Here is a 19,913-nt window from a genome sequence, read left to right as displayed (position 1 = left end):
ACCTAGTTCTAAGCTCTGGCGGTTTCGAATCGTAACACTTTCACGCGCCGTCCGCCAAAAGGAACCACAGGGCCAGACACTGGGAAGGATGGCAGGAGGGGCTGGGTGCAGGCCAGACCTGTCGCAGCTCCTCCTCCTCTCTCCGTCACACACACAGAAAGACACTCATTCCCACAGAGATACAGAGAGCGTTGCATGCCAATGTTTAACCCTTCACTGCCTGATGGAGCCACCCAAAGCAGGCAACAAAACTTCAACTGCAAAGGCACGCGACGCTGATGGCTCTGTCGACGCACGCGTCGCAGCCGACTGCGGGCCCCATGTGAGTCGCGCGACAAGCACGCACAGATACACACTCAGGCACACACATGTAGCCTGTGCACAGATACACCGACACAGTAGATACACCACATGCTTGCACGCCTCCTCCGCCGCCGCCATCGACTCCACTGTCAAGCTACTTTTTTTTGCAAACTTTTTGCCGACGCTTTTTGTTTGCTTTACTTGTCGTTGCTTGCTCTCTCTCTCTCTCTCTGTGTCTCTGTCTCTTTGCCACCAACTCTGTCGCTCTCGCACACAAACAAATTCTTGAGTGGCGGCCTCTCTCTTTCTCTCGCTGTGCTTGTGTTGGAGCTGCAGTGGGGGGAATGGTTGGAGAGGGGAGCGAGCGGAGCGCATTCGTCGTGGTCGCCGTCGCCTTTTTGTGCTCGCTTCGTTTCATTTTCGCTTCGTTTTTGTTGTCTGAGCGCGAGCGTCTGTAAAAGCTTTGTGCACCCTCCCTCCCACACTCCCTCCGCCCACCTACCACTCATCACGACCACGACGACGACGACAACGACGACGACGACGACTTTTTTCAATTTCTTTTCTGTTCTCTCGCAGCGAAGAGTGCCGCTCCATTCTCCGCTGCCAAAGCCGGCCGCGACAGCGACGCGACTGCGAGCTCTGCCGCCTTCCATGGGGTTCTTGAGCGTATGCAAAAGATTTTTGCACATATTCATCTTTTTGGCCGTTTTCGGTGCGTTTCGTGGAGCTCGCTGGCTCCTGACGGGTTCCCGCAACATTTTTGTGCGGCATCTGAGTTTTGAGTTTTTTGCGCGCTCTAAAGAAATTCTGTTCCCGTGTTTTTGGAGTCTGGTTCTGGTTCCACGTCTCCGTCTTGCATCTTTCCAGCAGATTCCGATACTTCCTACATCTGCGTCACGATATTCTTGCTATTTTTCGATCCAGAGTGTATTTTTTTTCTCGAGACGAGTGTGTGTCTGTGCAAATGTATCTGTAACTGTAATTGTATCTGTGCGATGTCTTGGGGAATAAATTCGCCAAAAAATTTCAGCATCATTCAGTTTCTGTCAAGTCAGAAAAATATTTTTTATGTGTGCGTTTTTTTTCTGGACAGTTGTGCGCCAAATGGCCTTGTGAATTGGGGGGTTTAAAGGGTATTTGCATGTGAAACAGATGTGCAGATTAGTTGGAGTCGAAACAGATGGATCCATCTATGAACAACACTTTTTTTTTTGGGATCAACGATCGGTTGCTCCATGTGAATACTGTGGAAATGTTGTGCGAATCCCGAGTGCAAAGAACAGACTTCCAAGACCGTGAGATGAACAGGAAGTGCAGGACTCACTACACCCCACACATCTGGTGAATGTGTGGCCGTCGCTGTAGACCCGTTACCATTGCCGTGTACCCATGGGGTACAGAGCGAGGTATCTGCGAGTACTATCTATTGACTCTCCCCGATGCGGTTCAACAATTTTTGCTCAACTAATCGGAACTTTGTGCTTTTGTGCCGGGTGGATGTGTCTCTGTGTGTCCGTCTATCTATCTGTCTGTCTGTCTGTCTGTCTGTTGCCCCTTTGTGCCATTGTGCCCCATGTGTCTGTGTCTGTGTCTGCCTCTGCTTCTGTCTGTATTAAGATCTGTCTAACTGTGTCTGTGTATCGCTATCCGGGAATCTGTGTTCACCCTGCACCCCGCGCATAGTGCAGTCGCCGACGGTTAACTTTTATTTCGTTGACTTTGCCGCCGCCGCAGCTTTTTTCACCGTTGTTTTCTGCATTTGATCGTATCGCAGGGGGTTTGATTTTACACTGTTCACCCCTCACACGTTGTTGTTTTCGTGCTTAGTTCTGGTTTTGTTGCGCCACACCCCTTCAATGCCACCCCCCACCCCCCACCCCCAGTGACGCCCCCTTGCTATCGAAAGCCTCGTTGTATCTTCTGGCGGCGTTTTGAACTTGAAAATTTTGTTGTTCGCTTAGTTTCCTCCCCTCCCATGCATGTCCATTGTCCTCTCGTCCTTCCTATACACACACACACACACAGTCTCTCGTTCCATGGCTCTCTTTGCGTGGCGCTTTTCCTCTCTCTGTTGTGAAGCGGGGGCTTTCGCTGCTGTTTAGACAATATGCGTGTCTCCATAGAGGAAAAGCACGCGTGTCTGGGGTTAGGAATAGAAGAGCGAAAGGGGTGTGTGTTCGATGTCGAGGTGTTGCGGGTGGGGGGTGTCTGTCTGCGGTTGTTTGTCTGCAGTATCTGTGCGTTTGCCGTGCGTGCGTGTTTGGTAGTGTGTGTGTGTGTGTGTGTGTGCGTTTGTGCCATGTGTTGAATTTATTTTGGCAACAGGAAGCCAGACAAGGCTGCCATGATAACGATGAGGCATGAACCCAGAATCGAAAACCCAGAACCGAGAAACACGCTGAACTCATTTCTCAAAAGCCCATCGACATCCTCCCATCCTATAACTGTCTTAACTTTTACCCCAATTCTTATGCGTCGGTAGCTTTTGGTGGCAAGGATAATCGGATCTTATAATATACATAATATCTGTCCAAACATTAAATATTTGTATATTTTCTAGTCCTCGTTGTACCCTTTTGCTAAACTGATATCAAGAGCCAACTGGCGACGACGACCTTGCCCCTGCTACAAATGTTGCAACCAGCTTTGTGGAACCCAGATACTAATGATGATATCTTCTTTGTTTCTTCCATCTTTAGGTGCTTTTTGACTGTTTGGAACATTTTTAAAGATTACGTTAAAACGTTGTTGATACTTATTGAAATATTGTTTTATTTAATTGAATAATAATAATAATAATAATAATAACACATATAATACTATTAATATAATACCAAAACGAAAACGAAGACGATAGAAGATCCGTCAACATAATACAAATGTAATAATAATAGCAGCGATAACGATAACGATAACAACTTATGTGCAATCATTTAAACTTATTATTTTGAAGCCTTCTTATCACTAAATAACTGAATAATTTGTATATAATTTCCATCAATCAATTCTACGACAAAACAAAAAAAAAACAACAACAAAGATCTAACAACAACAACATCAACAGCAACAACAACAACATCAAGAGGAAATAGTACAACAAATTAAAGTTCATCTTCAGTTGTATGGAAAAACAAAAAGTGATTTTCAGTTAGTTTCTCAAAATTTAACAAACAAAATTCACAACAAAATTTGGAATACAACAAACAACAACTACAACAAACACAGCAACAGCAACAGCAACAACTACAACTACAACAACAGCAACTACAACTACAACAAACAACAACTACAACAACAGCAACAAGAAAATAATAACAAATAATAGAGTAGATAAAGGAATAATAAAAGAGAAAACTGTAACCATAATACGAGAACCCCAATAAAAGGACTACCACAGATATCGAAGGATAATAACAAATCAGAGCGCAACAAACCAAGAAACCAGCAAACAAACAGAAGAAACAGAAGAACAGAACCCACAACCAAAAGCAAACAGCCAATAAACCAGACCACAAAGCAGACAGCAGATCAAACAAAACGGAAATAGAAACCAAACGAAGGAACCAACACACAGCACACGAAAACGGAAATAGAAATAGCAACAGAAAACGAAATCGAAACAGAAACAGAAAACCGGAAAACCGGAAAGAGTAACAGAACAAAAATCAAAAGAAATAGCCCCACAGCCAGCCTCCAGCCCCCCCCCGCCTCCCAAAAACCGCAGCCCAGAAAAGCGATAATCGTTAACAGGAAAAATAGAAAAGAAAATAGAAAATATATCAACGAAACAGCCAACAGCAACAGAAAACAGAAAAGCAACAGCAAAACAGCAGAAGTGAAAACTGAAATTCAAAAACAAAATCCAAAAAAAAAAAAACAAAAAAACGGAATACAAAAAAAAAAGGAAATAGCCAAAATTTGTTAAATTTTTTTTGTGTCTTTAAAACAAAAACAAAAAAACAACTACGGAAAAACAGCCACGAAAAGCTTAACGGAAATCCATTGAAAAGCAGCAGCAGCACAATTTTGTCGTTTATAAAATTTAAAACTTTGTCTTAGGATTTGAATTTTCGTCTTAGTATTTTGAATTTTTACGTTCGTCAACGCGGTCGAGAAAATGTTCTGAAAAAGTCTTGAATGAAAAAACTTTGAGAGGTGAAGCCATCGACAAAAACAAGGGAGGAGAAAGGAGAAGAAACATTAAGCATTAAACATTAAACATTTCGCGAGTGAATACTAGGAAACGGGGGAGAAGGACAGTTTTGTGCCAAAGTTGCGCAACGAGAACTGTACATTTGTGTATGTGTGTGTGCGGTGCGTATCTGTGTGCGGCCATCGTTGGCTAAGCAGCACACAGGAGACCCGGAGACCCGGAGCAGAGAAGGAGTCTTCGCAGAAGCGAGAGATCGAAAGAGAGAGAACGATAGAGGATCAGATCGAAGAACATCACAATATCACAATATATATCCATATAAAAATTATCTCAAATTATTCATATCGTGGCAAAAGCAAAAGCAAAAGCAAAAGCAAAACTATGATCTAAAACATGTAAAAACAGTTTTCGAAAGCATTTCGTACGTATACAAAAACAAATTAAAGCTAATATTAGTAGTGTGAAAAAAAAATACAAAACAAAAACAAAAACCAAACAAAAATCCATTCAGATAAGCGGAGCGTTCTAAGCTAAACAACAAATTATATTAACATTTATGATAACACGAGTATTCGAGCATCTTAAAACTATAGACAGGAGTGGAGAGGAGCAAACGAAATAGAGAGAGAAGGAGAAGGAGAGTTTTTCTGGCATAAATCAACATTCCCCGAAATCCCATTTGGTACACAACTTTGGCTAAGGAAAACAAGCCATCATTATTGGCTGCTGAATTGGTGAGTACTTTTGCTTATTGTCTGAGTATACCTATCTTAATGGGCATAGACTTGGAGTAGATAGGGGGATACGGTTGGGTGGGATTGCTCCAAGTTCCAGGTGTTCGTATACACAATGTTTGATCTGTGGGATCTGTGGCAGAGTACAGTGCAGGAAAAAAGAGTACAGTCCGAGCGCAGATATGCCAGATATGCCCCATGCATGGGGGAAAGAGATAAGGACAGGAGGCGTGCGCGCCAAAAAGTATGCAACAAAAACGTATGCACTGTCAGAAGCCAGAACACAGAACACAGAAACCATTTACTTGCCCAAGCGAGAGAGACCGTGACCATCCGTCCATCCATCCATCCATATATCCATACATTATATAACAGCCTCCCAGAGATACACACACGTACATGTGCATGTGCATTTGTCTGCGTGTATATACTTGTATCCTCATCTACATGCAAATTTCATTTACGCGCAAAAAATTAATTATTGAAAAAATGCGCGACGGACACCCAAAGAGCGCGCGAACCACATATCCTTTAGCCTCCATTCTCCACATCCTTCTTCGACCCCTTTTGCTGGCCATTAAAACTGATGGTGTATGGTGGGTGGTGGGTGGGTTGTGTGCTGTGTCCATCGACAATCGAAACACAAAAGTCGAAAGGATGAGCGCCGGCAGCAGAGCAGGGGAGATGGAGGAGAGTGTCAGAGCAGTGGCATCTATAGCCGCAGTGGCTGCGTCGGTGGCAGTGGCAGTGGCAGCGGCAGAAAAAAAGGAAGCATTACACATATTTTTTAAATGAATTGAAATAAAATTCGTATATAAAAATGCCCCCTGTCTGTGTGAGTGTGTGTGTGTGGGTGTGCATGCGTGAGTGTGTGAGCGTAAAAGTACAGTTGACTCCACACATTTTTAACGGCAAATGGCAGCAGTGGCAGTGGCAGTGGCAGCGACTGCGGCTGCGGAAGAGGCGTGGGCAGTGGCGTAGTTGTCCAGGGAAAAGGGGTGGTCTCCCACCGAAGGGGCAGCTGCCGAGCACCCTGGTCAGCCAGGCCAGCAGAGGCTGTGCGGCACGAGGATGTGCGGCGGCAGAGACTGTCTGCCCGCTCCACCCCCTGGCCAGAAAGTAGCTGCAATTTTTAATGGGTTTGAAGCCAGCGACGCGTTGCCCAAAAGAGCGCAATTATATGTTCTCTCTCCCTCTCACACACACACACACACACACACACCTATTCTCTTTCTCTCTCTCTCTCTGCATCTGTATCTACATCTGTAAATGTATCTGCATCTATGCGGGGCGTACGTGTGGGCCATGTCATTAATGACAACTTTAATTTACATTCGTTAAACTTTTTTCTGTCTTTTAATTTTTCGCTACGCTTGCACTTGGCAACAGTGGCAGCCACAGAAGCCAACCCAACCACCCAACCACCCACTCAGCCGCCCAGCCCCAGCCCCACTCTACCGAGAATCTACTAAAAAACCCACCGAACCGCACGGAAATTGCATTTTTTCGGTCGCATTCCCTTTCCCCCATTGCCCCTCCATTTTGTCTCATTTTATTGCAGCTGCTGCGGAAAAATTTCTCATTCTTTGCTGATTTTTTCGCCCCGTCATTGAATGTGTAGTTTTTGTGGAGTCTAGAGCGAACGTGACATATGATGAGAAGAGGAGTAGAGGGGCAGAATGGGTCTCGTTTTGGGTGTAGAACATCGGAATTAATTGTAAGCTGGTGTTCTTTTGTGTCGCCCAAGGTTTGGCCTCTTTGCGGCGAGGTGACTACAGGTCTAAAGAGGCCGGTGAGGGTGGAGAGGGCTCCATGATGGATTCAATCCGTATCCTAAGAGCAAGCACTACGCAGAACTCTTGCATTGGTCTCCCCTTAATTATCCTCTCAACTTATTCAAAGCTCTATTTAGAAATATTCACAACATATTTGTAAACATTCCTCGCTGATGCTGCAAGTGAAAGTCCTGAGAGACAGCAGATGGCATGAGCGTGGCATGCCACGTGATAGAGAATGGAGAGCCCTCTGGCCTCAAGTGGATGGCTGGCCGCCCAACAATTCTGGTGGATGGCTGCTTTCGCTGGCCTTGGTGGCATCGCTGGCTGTGGCTGCCACTTGACAACGTTGCGTATGGGCCAGATACGTGCTAGTTAGAGGGATGCTTGCCTAGATAGATGACAGATAGTAGATGGCAAGATAGATGGATGGAAATATGAATACAGACTCGAGCCAGAGGCAGTGGCAGTGGCAGCGGCAGCGGCACAGGCACAGGCATGCCGGAAGCTTAGGTTCAACATCAGGCATGGGAGGAGAGCCACGGAGGTGGGGCGGCAGGGACACGGCAGGGCCCGCACATGTGTGTTGGAAGGGCAGAAATGTTAGCTGAAATGCTTTTGAAGTTGTCAAAAGTCAGCGAAACGAGTTCACCCACATGCCGCAGGGCCACAAAAGTTGGGGCTCCGATGAAAAGGTTTTTTTTTAACGCTTGCCTGGTCTCGTAATTAGCCAGGATAGACATTAAAGGGACACAGAGGGAGGAGAACAGGAGGGAAATGGGAGCATGGAATGTGCTTTACCAAAAGTTCACCCATTGATTGCAGCGCACAGCTGCAGAGATCAGTCAACGGCGGAGCGTGAAGAGTAAGTGAAGGCTCGTATGTAGGGGCCTCCTCCTTTAGTCACGCCCACTTGCATCTGCAGATGCCAAAAATAAAAACAGAAGAAATGCCTGTATTTTATTTAAAATAAACAACAATCTACGGAGGGGTCCAGAAGGGTTGCAGGAGGGCTGCAGGAGGGCTGCAGGAGGGCTGGCCGATGCATGTCAACAGCCTATCGCGAGGCAGCACGGGGCGTATGCGTAACATTTTCATACGCCCCGTTCTGAGATCGCTCGCTCGTCTTGCCACCGAATGGTGGGTGGAAGGATTGTGCAGGATGGTGGCAGACCTGCAGGCGAGGGAGGGGGGGGGGGAGTTGTTTTCCACATGACGACGACAACGTTACCATGCAATAAACATTTTACCGAGCCAAAAGGATGAATCGAGAAAGGGGGCTTGTGTGGCTGGGTGGCCGTACGGAAGGGTGGCTGGCTGGAGGGGTGAAGGGTTGAATAGGTAAACAGCAGACGAACAAATAAGGCCATTAAAACATTTCCAACTGTTTTTTTCGGCTGTAGCGGCAGCACCCCGCCCCGTTCTTTGATATCAGCCTGAAACGTGAAGCAAAAATTAGATCAAAGAGAAGAGGCTGCTGGGAAATCCGATTAGCCGACGGTACTCCGAGATGGTAGCGAGAGAAAAAAAGGTATAAATATTTAAAAGAAAAACAGCAGCAGCATGGGGCATGGGGCAAGGGGCAGGAAACAATTGGGGAACCTTTTCATTAATGCATGCATATCCCTCATCCACAATACTCGTACTCGCACTCGCACTCGTTGGAACAAAAAGCCCACATTTATTTAGCATTTGCACACACATGAATGTACAGTTCTCCACTTGCCACATACCCCTACCACCGCACCCCACCCCATCGCACTCTGTCTTTCCTTTCAGGCCACACTTTTGTTCTGCTGCGTTTTTCTGGCTCTAAAAACTGCGAATGTTCGTACAAGTGCACTTTTTGTCTGCAGCCAAATAGAAATAGCATAAAAATGCTCAGTGCTGGGGGCACAATGCAGCCAGACACACACAAACACATACACATACACACAGAGCTTGCCACTAGCCTGCCACCAAACCCCCAACAGACTGCTTCACGAGGAGGGGTTCCCGGGGGCGTCTCGGGGGGCGTTGGCAAGGCAGCTATAAAATTGTAAACCTGCAACTGCATTTAACTGCAGTGGAAACTTTGTAAGCGCCCCATGGCCGATGGCCCATGCCCCATGCCCCATGCCTCATGTTCATGGCTCGTTCTCTCCTTTGTTGCCACAAATTTGCCTCATTTGATTTACGGCCTGTCAGGGGGGAGGGGACAAGTGGAAAAGGGGAGTGAGAAAGAGACAGCCTCATTACAATTGCTCAGCTGGTGTTCAAGCTGGGTTCCCCCCCCTCTCAGGGTGAACAGGAATCCGGGGTTCCGAGTTTCCGAGTTTCGACGGTTTCGGAGACCTTGCAGCGAAGGATCCGTCGTTAAGTTCGCGTCGGTTAATTAAAGTACAAGTCCTCGCTCCTCGAATGTGGAACACCAAAGACTTTCACCCACATTCGGGTCTCCCGATGTTCTCCTGTTGTCCTCCTGTTGTTCTTCTGTTGTTGCATCTCAGATGTTTGCCCCCTTTTGCTGGTAACTATCTCTTTTCGTCTGGCGGCTGGCTGCTGTCTGATGTCTGATGTCTGCTGTCTGCGCTAAAACTTTTCTGCCCATAAAACTTGCTGTGAGCGAAGGGGGAAAATTAAACGAAGGAGAGCCTTCAACGACGCATCTCTCTCGGTTTTCACTTTCATGCAAAGCAAACAAAGCGAACAAAACGCGATAAAGTTTATTAGCGGCTCTGGCAAGACGACAAACGGAAGTGCCACCGACCAGAAGAAGCGGCAAATACTCGCACATGAAGCATAAAAATGTGTACATATGTACGAGTATTTTTCGTTTTGGGAGAAGCGCTTTCACGTGCAAATAATAGGAGTCCCCCTTCCGGGGAAACGCCACACCTTCTCGTCCCCAAACTATTTAACGAGTGCTGCCTGCCAATTTGAATTTGAATTTGACACACTCCCCGGAGGGCCCTCGAAAAGTTGCCAGACGCAAAAACGCGCATACGCCTCGGTGGCCGGACCGGTGGCTGGAATGGGATGGGGATGGGAGATTCGGTTCTCGGTTCTCGGTTCGTTTCGGGTTCTCTTCTAGCCAACTCCTCGAGGGAAAACTATGTCAAAACTCATTTAGTTCTCGAGGAAATGTTTGGCAGAACATCTGCAAGTGCTTCCGGTGTCGGAGTGGGCCACAGAGTGCCGGAGTGGCAGAGTGGTAGAGTGGTGCGGAGTGTCAGAGTCTGCCATGTCTGGCAGCTACTTAGGTCGGTTCGGTGCAAAAGGTGTCCGACCCATGGTCCCCACTAATCCTATTACTTACATAAATGCCATTAAACGAAAAGACCCACGTGGTACTGGAGATGGGGCGGAGCTAGAGGTGGGTCTTTGTGCCACAAGCGACAAGGTTGGTCAATGCTATGTGCGTTGCGAGGCTTTCCCTGCAACATTCTCCCGTTTACCATTTTCCTCTCCCTCACCCATCAGAGGGTTGGGTGCGTGCGGATTTTCACACTTAACGCATCGCCGGATTGGAAAACCCACAGACAACAAAGTAGCAAACGGAAGAGGGGTGGAGGGGGGAATATTACGCACGGCTGCATTTTTGTCACCTGAAAACGAGGCACTTGCCACTGCTGTCCGTTCTGTTGTTAAATACTTGTGGCACCTAAGCTGTTGGCCATTCCATTCCATGCCACTCTCAGACCCCAAAGATTTGAACATATTTCGCTAAATTGCATTTCTGCAGTCATTTAAGGTAATTGCATTAGACTCGTTCGACATGTTGCATTAGGTCGGGATGGAAGAGAGCGTACCCCCGCGTCCGCCACGTACCCCTAGGTACGTGCCCCTTGGTCTTGCAAGCTCTTTTGTTATCAGGGAATAGGTTTGTTTTCTAAGAATATATTGAATCGAATCAATAAATCAGTGGAGTGGGTGAGTGCCTATTCTGTATGGCAATCTCCTCTACGGATATGGTTCCGTTCCCTATTCATTCATTCATACGAATGTCATGCATGTCATAATATTTGCGAATCGCTTTGCTTTGCTTTCTCCGACATTTCATTTTATCAAGTCGGGAAGGTAAACAAAATCAAATCGATAGGTTACTGAACCAAAAGCCAAGGCGCAATCACATCCAAACACACACACACACACACACACACACACACAGGCGGATACGAGCACAGAGGTACAGATATACACGGAGATACACGGGGTGCAAAAACAGCTGAATGCATTGGTAAACAACACACAGGAACGGCTAGAAGAGGAGCAGCCAAGATTCTTGGCAACAATGCAATAAAAGAAATTCTAAAATTAAACTACAAACTGCACAAAAGATGCCCCAGAGAGGAGTTGAGGCAAGAGAGAGAGAGATACACACACTGCGAGATAGAATTGTATCTCTGAGTACCGCACCACCAAATGCCAATTCGTTTAATTTCAACTCAAGGGAAGATTTTCGTTTCGTTTTGGCCTCTCTTTCGAAATGGCATTTAAAATGCATTTTTATTTTTACCATAAAAAAATAACTTGTAATTTTTCGTGTTTTTCCGCCAGTTTTTGCAGCACTGCAGAAGCCCCAAAACAAAGCAGAATCCGTCGAAAGTAAAAATATCGGGCAAAAACGCCACAAAAGACACGATGTCAGCAAATGTACGATATATAGTCGTACAGCATGTGTAGCATTGTATTGTTGCACAGACAGATGTACGCTTGCGGGACGGGCTCGGGCGTTACGAGTATTTTTAGGTAGTACTAACCGTACGAGGGTCGCTTTTTGCATCTGCTGTTTATAAAGAAAATACAAATAGTAATAAAAAAGCGCCTTGTTTATTTATACAATAATGCTGCATACACATCATACAATGATTTACTTAATATTTGTACACGCTTTCGGCCCCCACTCGGTCCTCTGTCCGTCCCTCGGCACCTGTCAGTCCCACTGCCGGCCCTATCCGCCCCCCCCTCCCACTACCCATTGGCCACTGTCCGCTGGCCACCCCTTCCAGCAATCAACCCGGAAAGCAACGAAATCAAATGAACAATTTGCAAATTTTCTGGCACGATAAAAGCAGAGCTCTTTGTGGGACGCTCGCTACAATCGTCAATGGCTGGGGGACGGGGGGGAGCGGTCATGGCCAAGAGGGATGAGAGTGGGGGTGGGGGTGGGAGTGGCAAATCGTAATTGACTTAACGGTTTGGGTATTTGGTCAGCAGGTCCAAAGGTTGAGCTGATTAAGCGATGAGACGCTGTCGAGACACAGCTGAGCTGGCACTGATGTGGCATGGAGTAGATTCAGTTCAGGGCTCCATCGAGTCTCCCCCCTTTCGCGCCTCTTGCAATCTTTTTTGGCCCAATCTGCAAATTAAACCGAAATAAAAAACAGATTATACACAAAATAAAACGAAGCGAACGAAAGCGCTCCCGAAGTGCAGGCCGCGCCAAAAGCTGCGGGGCACAGGACAGAGCACAGCAAAGCAGAGCAGAGAGGAGCAAAGCAGAGAGCTGCTGCCCCAATATTAGAAGAGTCTGCTGCGAGCAGAGCGGCAGAGCGGCAGAGCGGGAGAGCGAGTGAGCTTTGAGAGCGCCACTGCACCACTACAGAGACGCTTGTGTAAGACGCAAGAGTGGCGCTCGCACTCACACCAATGCAGGCTCCTCGCCGGCAAAAAGTGGAAAAAATTTTGCAAATGTTTTGACTAAAAAAGCTTAGAGGCTACGCTCTGTCCCGCGATGGGGCTCTCGCGCTCGCTCTCTCTCTCTGTGTCGCTCTGTGTCTCTCTGTTTCGAGAATCTGAGTTCAAGCAAAAGTTGGCGCGCTCCGCTCCCAGACACAGACACAGATACAGGCGCAGGCACAGATACAGATACAGATACTGGGACGGGGCAAAGGCAAAGGCAAAGGCAAGGCACCGACCGAAACAGAAGCAGAAGCAGAAACAGACGACGACGACATCGCTGAGTGTTGAGTTGAGTCTCGGTTCGGATTCGGATTCGGAATCTCTTTCGGTTTGTTATTTTTTGGCATTTTGTTCGATTTTTCATGCCCGACGACGTCGACGACATCTAATAAAAAAAGCTGCTGTACACAGTCCGCACACACATGTGTGGAGCGCTCTCCCATCGGGAACTTCTCGGGCAGGCAGGCAGTCAGGCAGGCAGGCAGCCATCAAAAATAACCAAAAATGTAGTGAACTGAAATAAAACGCAAAAAGTGCACCAAAAAAAACAGTCGAGAATAGAGGAAAACGAGGCAAAAAGTGTCGCGAATCAACAATAGATAATTTACATGTGTGCCGCACGACGCGGCGTATACGCAACGCTGCCAAAACAGAAACAGAGGCAGCGGCAGAGGCAGTGGCAGTAGCAGTGACGGAGGACAGGGGCTGAGGCAGGGCAGAGGCTGGAAGGAACCGCCAAATGAAAAGTGAACTTTTCCAAAACTTATGTATTGAAAATAATCAAAGAAGGAAAACCGAAAACCGAAAACCGAAAACAGAAAACAACGAAAACAGTTTCTGTGATCGTCGACAGTTTTTCCCTTTTGCAACATTGCAACTGCAGACAGAGTTCGTGAATCTCGTCGTGTGTGTCTGTTTGTCTGTGTGTGTGTGTATCTGCCACTGCAACGTGCATTGGTAGAAGTATCTGTGCAGTCGCCAGCTACGAATTTCGGTTCATTTCGGGGGTGTCTGTGTGAGCACGTGTGCATCTGTGTGCGCGCTGCGCCTGTGTTCGTATTCGTGGCCGTTGCAATTTGCAATTTTTTTTGTATCTAAGAGTATGCACCACCACCCCCAACCTCTCACCCTCCCACCCGTCGCCGAGTCATGCCATCGCCTGCCGCAATCAACTTTTTGAGGTTAGTGTATTTTGCAGCATGTCAAAGAACTGCTCGGTGATGTCTTGGCTGAGATACAGATACAGAATCAGTGGGCTACCGCCTCAAGGAGGATCTCTTCTTTGCGAGCCAGCCCCCAAGAGGCAGTACTGCATGGATCAATATTATCATCTGAATCAAGGCCATTTCGAATGGAGGTGTCAAAAACACCGAGCCAATAACTGGGCGTGAGTGCCGTAAATTTCAGGGAAATCTGACATATTTCGAACCCAATCAATTGAACATTGAACGGTTCGAATTTATCCATTATAAGACAGAGAGAGAGAGAAAGAGAGAGAGCCAGGAAAATTTAATGTAAATCCACTAAAAATAAAAATAAAAAAAATAAAAAGATACACAACTTGAAAATGTTTGCGCGTAAGTCAAGTTGACAAAATGCAAAAGAGATTCGCCTCTGGGGCGATACAGCACACACACATATGGAGGGGTGGTAGGGAGTGATGGATGGATGGACTGAGGGGCAGGGGGGCAGGGGGGCACGGCACTCCACACACACAAAACGGCACTAATGAGCAGAGAAGCAGAAGGGGCACACAAAAACTAAAAGCAAAAGCAAAAGCAAAAGCAGCAGCAACAACATACATTTCTGCCACAAATCATTTGCAATTTTTATTTGCTCTCCCAATTTTCTGCGATTTTTTCTGTTTTCTGTTTTCTGTTTTTTTTTTGCGAAATTCTCCCTGGGGCTAAATTCATTTATATTTTTGGGGTCTGAAAGAGTAGGGCACATCGGTGTGCGTGTGTGTGTGTGTGCGCCTGTGTGAGTGTGCGTTCGAGTATCTACGAATTTTGTGTGCGAATGTCAGCCCATAAAGGAATATGATGAATTATAAGCAAAAAAAATGCTTTTTGCACAAAAAACTAAAATCCACAAAATGTTCAACAATAAAACAAGCGAAATCACTTAATTGTGTGTGCGTGTGTATCTGTGTGCTGTGGATCTCTGCCGTAGGTTAGCTGGCGTTTTCCGCTGATGTGTGCTTTTTTTTTGTTTTGCTGCTGTTTTGGCGCTATGTATCTAACAGATACATCTCCAACTCCACTCCTAATGCATGTGTGGCGTGCTGGCGTCCGTCCGTCCACCCGTACATCTGCCTGCCTGCCCCACAGCAATGGGCAAAGGGGGAGGGGGCTCTTGTTGTTTTTTTGCCGGTAGAAAAATGTTGTTTGTCACACGACAGCGACGCCAGCGTCGAATGGAGCGTTAATTAAATGTACAGATATTTGCCAAAAAAAAAAACGAGGGAAGAAAATAAAGGAAAGAAAAGCCCAACACAGTGGAAGGGCGCAAAACTAATATATCCGGATTTTTCTCTATTCAATTACTGCCCTAAGTGATCCGAATAATTCGGTTAAAAATCACTAATTTTTATGAGGATAAAATGAGGATGGTAGACGTTGGGCAGGCCCTATAGATAATCTGAAGGCTGTCCGAGTTGAACAACCCCCCACATAAACGAGTAAAAATGTCACGTACCACCCAAAGGGGGAGGGTAAGCAGTAGGGCAGGTGCTCCTACCTCCTCCGAACCGACAATGACAGCTATCTGAATTCCTTTATTCAATTACTGACGAAAAGCGCTATGAAAAATCGCCTAAAAAGCCCAGCCCAGCCCCACAGATAAACCCTTTGGCTGCTCTCTGCCCCTCCCCCCGCTTCAACCCGATTAAATAGAAACCCAAAAGGTAACCAGATTTTGGGCAAAATACTCGTAAAATGCTGAAAAATTGCCCATTTGGCTCTTTTTTGTGAGTCACTTTTTGCCTTATTTTTGTATTTTTGTGGCGCAAATTGTTTTTATTCGCTCGGAGCGCTCGCAGCACTCGCAGCTCTCGTGCGAGCGGGAGCGGGAGTACGAGTATCTCTATCTTTTGTATGGGGGTACACCCGTACCGTACCTGTCGCTATAGTTTATGTGTGCTCTCTCTCTCTCTCTCTCTCCGGAGTGCTCTCTCTCTCTATCTATCTGTTCGGGTCTATTGCTCTCCCTCTCCGTGTTTGGCAAAGCTTTTGTGTATTGAATTAGATTGCTGCACAAATTACGTTAAAATGTTTTTGGCGCTCGTTTTTTGTTGTCGTTGTCGAGCAACAAGCGCAAAAAACTTTTTGGCAATTTGTATATATTTTGTTGTTGTTCTCAGTTTCGCTGCCTTAACCTTGAGAATCGTTCTTTTTTGGTTGGGAAGGGGATGGGGCTGGGGGAGGGGGCCAGCTATGAGTACTCGTATGTTAGATAAAACCAATGGACGGACACGCAGTGACAGCTCCATAGATACTCGTTGTACTCGTAGATAGTTCCGTAAATTAAGGAATTCGGAGGAACCTGTATCGGACATTGAGGACATGGGGTCCGAGATCGTCCGGTGCGTCGATGGGGGCGGGTAATCGGACACCCGATACGCAGCAGAGCCGAACGAGGCGCAGCTTAAACGGGAAATGGGAGCAAGAGTTGGGCGGGCGGTCTGGCAAACTCCACCTACTTCACACCTGACAGCCCCGACACCGGCACAACACAACATACCACAAGACACGAGCCACACCAAGAGATACAAGACACAAGATACAAGAAACAAGACACCAGATACAAGTGCACCGGCACGAGATACGAATGGTGCAAGATAAATGTATATTAATGGCAATGAGCGACGGCGTCATTGGCTGCTGCTGGCTGGCCGCCATTTAAATAGAAATAGAAACTGAAATATCATTCTCCCCTTAAGTGGACCACGACTTGGTTGTGGGTGGGGCGGTGGCGGTGGCGGTGGCGGTGGCAGGGGCTAGCACTGGAGATCGAGCTGGAGCTGGTGCTGGAGCTGGAGGTGGGGGGGGGGTACATTGACAACTTTCACTGGCAGCGGAGCGTGAGCCAGAAATTGGCAACTCGAATTTGCTCGACGATAAGCGAAAATACCAAAAACTGGAGCATATGCATACTGCAGATGCGAATACGACTTGAAGTACGAGTACGAGTACGAGTATGTGTTTAGAAATGATGGCGGATGTGCGCGGAAAAAGAGATTGAATGGCATTGCGAAATGATGTAAATAATGATCAATGGGGAGATCTTTTTAAAGACCATATTAGGAGTCGCACATCTCGGCTTTGGGTAAATGCTTTTATCAGATCTATGACCCCTTTCTTAGGTTTGTTTGTGGAGCATCTTCGCCTAGAATCTAGACTGATGCAAAGTGCTTCTCAAAATTGTTATACCCGTAGCGGATTTGGGTACTCATTACACGCTGTGAACGGGCGAGGGGAGGACGCCGTGCTCCTCAGATAGTGGCACTCGGAATCGGAATGGGATTCGTTTGGACTGGAAGGCGACGGCAGCGACGGCGACGGCGACGGCGACGGCGACCTGCGACGACAACGAACGCATAAATTGCAAATGCTGTCGCTCTGCCAATGGAGCGCAATAATTCACAAATAGCAAAGGCAACAGCAACAGCAACGGCAACGACGGCGGCACTGCATTTGACACGAAGTGCAGTGCAGTCGTTGGGAGAGCACACAGCCAGCCCCCTCTCGGCCGCCGTCGTCCCAGTCCGAGTGCATGTTCCGGACCCGCCAGCTCTCTCCAGTGTTGAGGTATCTCACAGTTCGACGCTGCAGCGGCGCGTTCACTCGCGGGTTCAAGGTAGTTTGCTTCGCCGTTCTCTCGCGAACAGCCGGCTCTCGATAGCCGATTGACGACTGCCCATTGACCGTGCCGATTCCCCGGCTCAACAACTTCTTGTAATCGCTGTTGAACCGATGTCGATGTCGATGTCGACACGCAAAGCGATTCCAGCCCCAGTCGATTCGATTCATTTGATTGGCTCACAATTTGCGAATAAGTAAGCGTACGAGTGTGTATATCCAGAGATTGTTCCGGGCACATGCTCCGACTCTGCCTCTGACCCCTTTGAAGACAAGTCAATCATCAATGGGGATGGCTCTCTTATCACATCATAGTCGGGATCAGAACATTTGCCTGATCGGCGGAGTCTCTACCGCGTCCCGTCCCCATCGAAGACTTTTAATGGATATTGCAGCCTGCCTTGTGGCATTACTCCGCGGGCCGGCCGCGGCCTGGGGATATCTTTCTGCGATCGTGTGTATCTGTGTGCCTTTCCTCGTCCGTGTATCGTCTGTGTCCCTGGCTGTGTCTGTGGCTCTCCGAGACCTTGATCCCGCATTAAAAAGTTGGCACGTCGTCGTCATCGGCGCGGCGTCGTTGTCGTGGGACAACAAAAAGAACACGGCACAGAGATAAAACCAAAACCAAAACCAAAAAAGAAAAAAAACAAAGAGCGAAAAGCGAAAAGCAAAAAAGACAAAACAGTAAAGAAAAGGCTAGTTTTTGGCAGGTCGCAGCCTTAAATACCCTAGCATATCCCTGGCAGTTATATGTGGGTAATTTGGAACAAAGTTATTCGATTTTGACATGTTTTTGACGCAACTGGGAAGAAGAAAGAAGATGAAACTTCGGCCGCCTTTCGAAAATACTCAAATCTCTTTCGTATCAGAAGTACCTCGTTTTCTGTGTGGGGAAAACCTCTGCTCAAAGCTGTAATACCCTCTAACGAAGGGTAGGAAGTACAGAAAGTGAGTCAAGTCGCGGCATGGAGCGGGGGCGGGTGCCGGGTGGCGGCACTCGGTCGCTCATGACAACAAAGGAGGAGGAGGCATGTGGACAACCAACCATTTTGTGGGTTCAGGGGCAGGGGCTGGGGCAGGGGCAGGGGCGGTGGCAAGGAAGGGGGCCGAGCAGGCTGCTTGGCATGCGGTGTCCATTGGTGCGCCACTCCTTCCAATCAGCCGCTGATGATCTTCATTGTTTTTAATTTGCCAGCCATTTCTGCTAATGTCTCTCGGCCTTTTCATTTTCACTTTTAAAAAAGCGGCAGCTCTGGCTCTGGCTCTGCTGCCACCGCCTGGAAATTGAGAGTCGAAGGCGTTTTGCATGCCAACACAGAAAGTATCTGCTTTCGTCACTAATCCTTTCAATTCTTCCACTTTCAGTTCAACCAAAAACAAGGATTGACGATTGCCAGCCCAGAAATATCTTTGGAACCAATTTGAAATCATCGAGAAAACACGACCAGGAGGGAGATACAATTTCATTTCAAACTAAAAAGAAAAGCAAAAGCAACAGCTTCCTGGGAGGAGCAGATACGCAAAAACAAAAACAAGTTTATTATAAACGAAGGAATAAATAAATGTGACACTTAAGAAGAAAGGAATTTTAAATTTGGACAAAATGAAGAGAAACAAATGAAGAGAGTGGCAGAAACCCAAACAGCAGCAGCAGCAGCAGAAGCAAAAGCCAACTAAAGCAGCAGCTAAGTGGCTAAGTGGCTAAGCGGCTAAGAAAGAGAAACAGAAACTGCAGAAATGTGCATCAAAAGTCAATAGAGAAGGAGTCCCAACAGAGACAAAAGCCACACGAGAGAGAGAGAGAGAGAGAGGAGAGGCACAGCAACTCTCCGGGTGTCCAGTCAAAGGACACACAGAGAGGACAAGCAGCAGCAACCAATAGGATATACAAGGCTCCCATCGAGAGCATAGGGGAGAGCACAATGGCCATCAACTTTTCGGCCTCGTTTGCGGCCTGCATAGCGGCAGGCCTGAAGGTGCCCCGCCAGATCATGTACTGCATTACCCAGGACTCGGGCCAGCCTTACGTCCTCTACAAGGACTCGCAGGACGCGGAGCGCAACCCGGGCGCCCTCGGGGCGAGCGCCGCCCAGTGGGGCAGCGACATGTACCCCAACATCCAGCAGCAAGCCCAGCAGCACCTCAACGCCCAGCAGCAGCAACAGCAGCAGCAGGCGCAACAGCAACAGAATGCGGCACAGGCTGCCGCCCAGGCCGCCGCAGCGGCTGCAGCAGCGGGCCAGCCACAGAGTCCTCCGGGCGGGGGCCAGGAGCCCCGCGACAACGGCAGCGGCGACGGCCGCCAGCAGCAGGTGTCGCCCTCGTCCAGTCCGTATCCCTCGGTCCAACAGCAGCAGCAGCAGCAGCAGCGGGCGAATGCCGGCGGCGAGGAGGATGCCATGAACCAGGTGAGTCCCGATTC

The 19,913-nt window shown here is 47.6% G+C and overlaps 1 protein-coding gene and 1 long non-coding RNA gene across 6 annotated transcripts in view; both read left to right on the top strand.

Moving 5' to 3' along the window:
• The first annotated feature begins 875 nt into the window (after positions 1-875).
• LOC108153638 lies at positions 876-3,494 on the top strand. Its single transcript, XR_001774924.2, has 2 exons — positions 876-1,712; positions 3,006-3,494. It is a non-coding gene; the product is annotated as an uncharacterized LOC108153638 (long non-coding RNA).
• A 678-nt stretch (positions 3,495-4,172) lies between these two features.
• The window catches only part of LOC108152762 (zinc finger protein 768), a 28,485-nt gene continuing 12,744 nt past the window's right edge, over positions 4,173-19,913 (top strand). For 3 of the 5 annotated variants that reach the window (XM_017282333.2, XM_017282331.2, XM_017282330.2), the window contains exons 1-2: positions 4,174-5,193; positions 18,857-19,899. In XM_017282333.2, coding sequence (XP_017137822.1) covers positions 19,414-19,899 — 486 coding nt within the window. In that variant the 5' untranslated portion in view covers positions 4,174-5,193; positions 18,857-19,413. Of the gene's footprint in view, positions 5,194-18,856; positions 19,900-19,913 lie in introns of all 5 variants that reach the window. The other 2 variants (XM_017282334.2, XM_017282332.2) reach the window with 1 other exon arrangement.

This window comes from Drosophila miranda, chromosome XR (genome assembly GCF_003369915.1).
Source record: "Drosophila miranda strain MSH22 chromosome XR, D.miranda_PacBio2.1, whole genome shotgun sequence".
Taxonomy (NCBI): domain Eukaryota; kingdom Metazoa; phylum Arthropoda; class Insecta; order Diptera; family Drosophilidae; genus Drosophila; species Drosophila miranda.
Note: the sequence above shows the minus strand (reverse complement) of the source record. Positions and strands in the feature narration are given on the sequence as shown.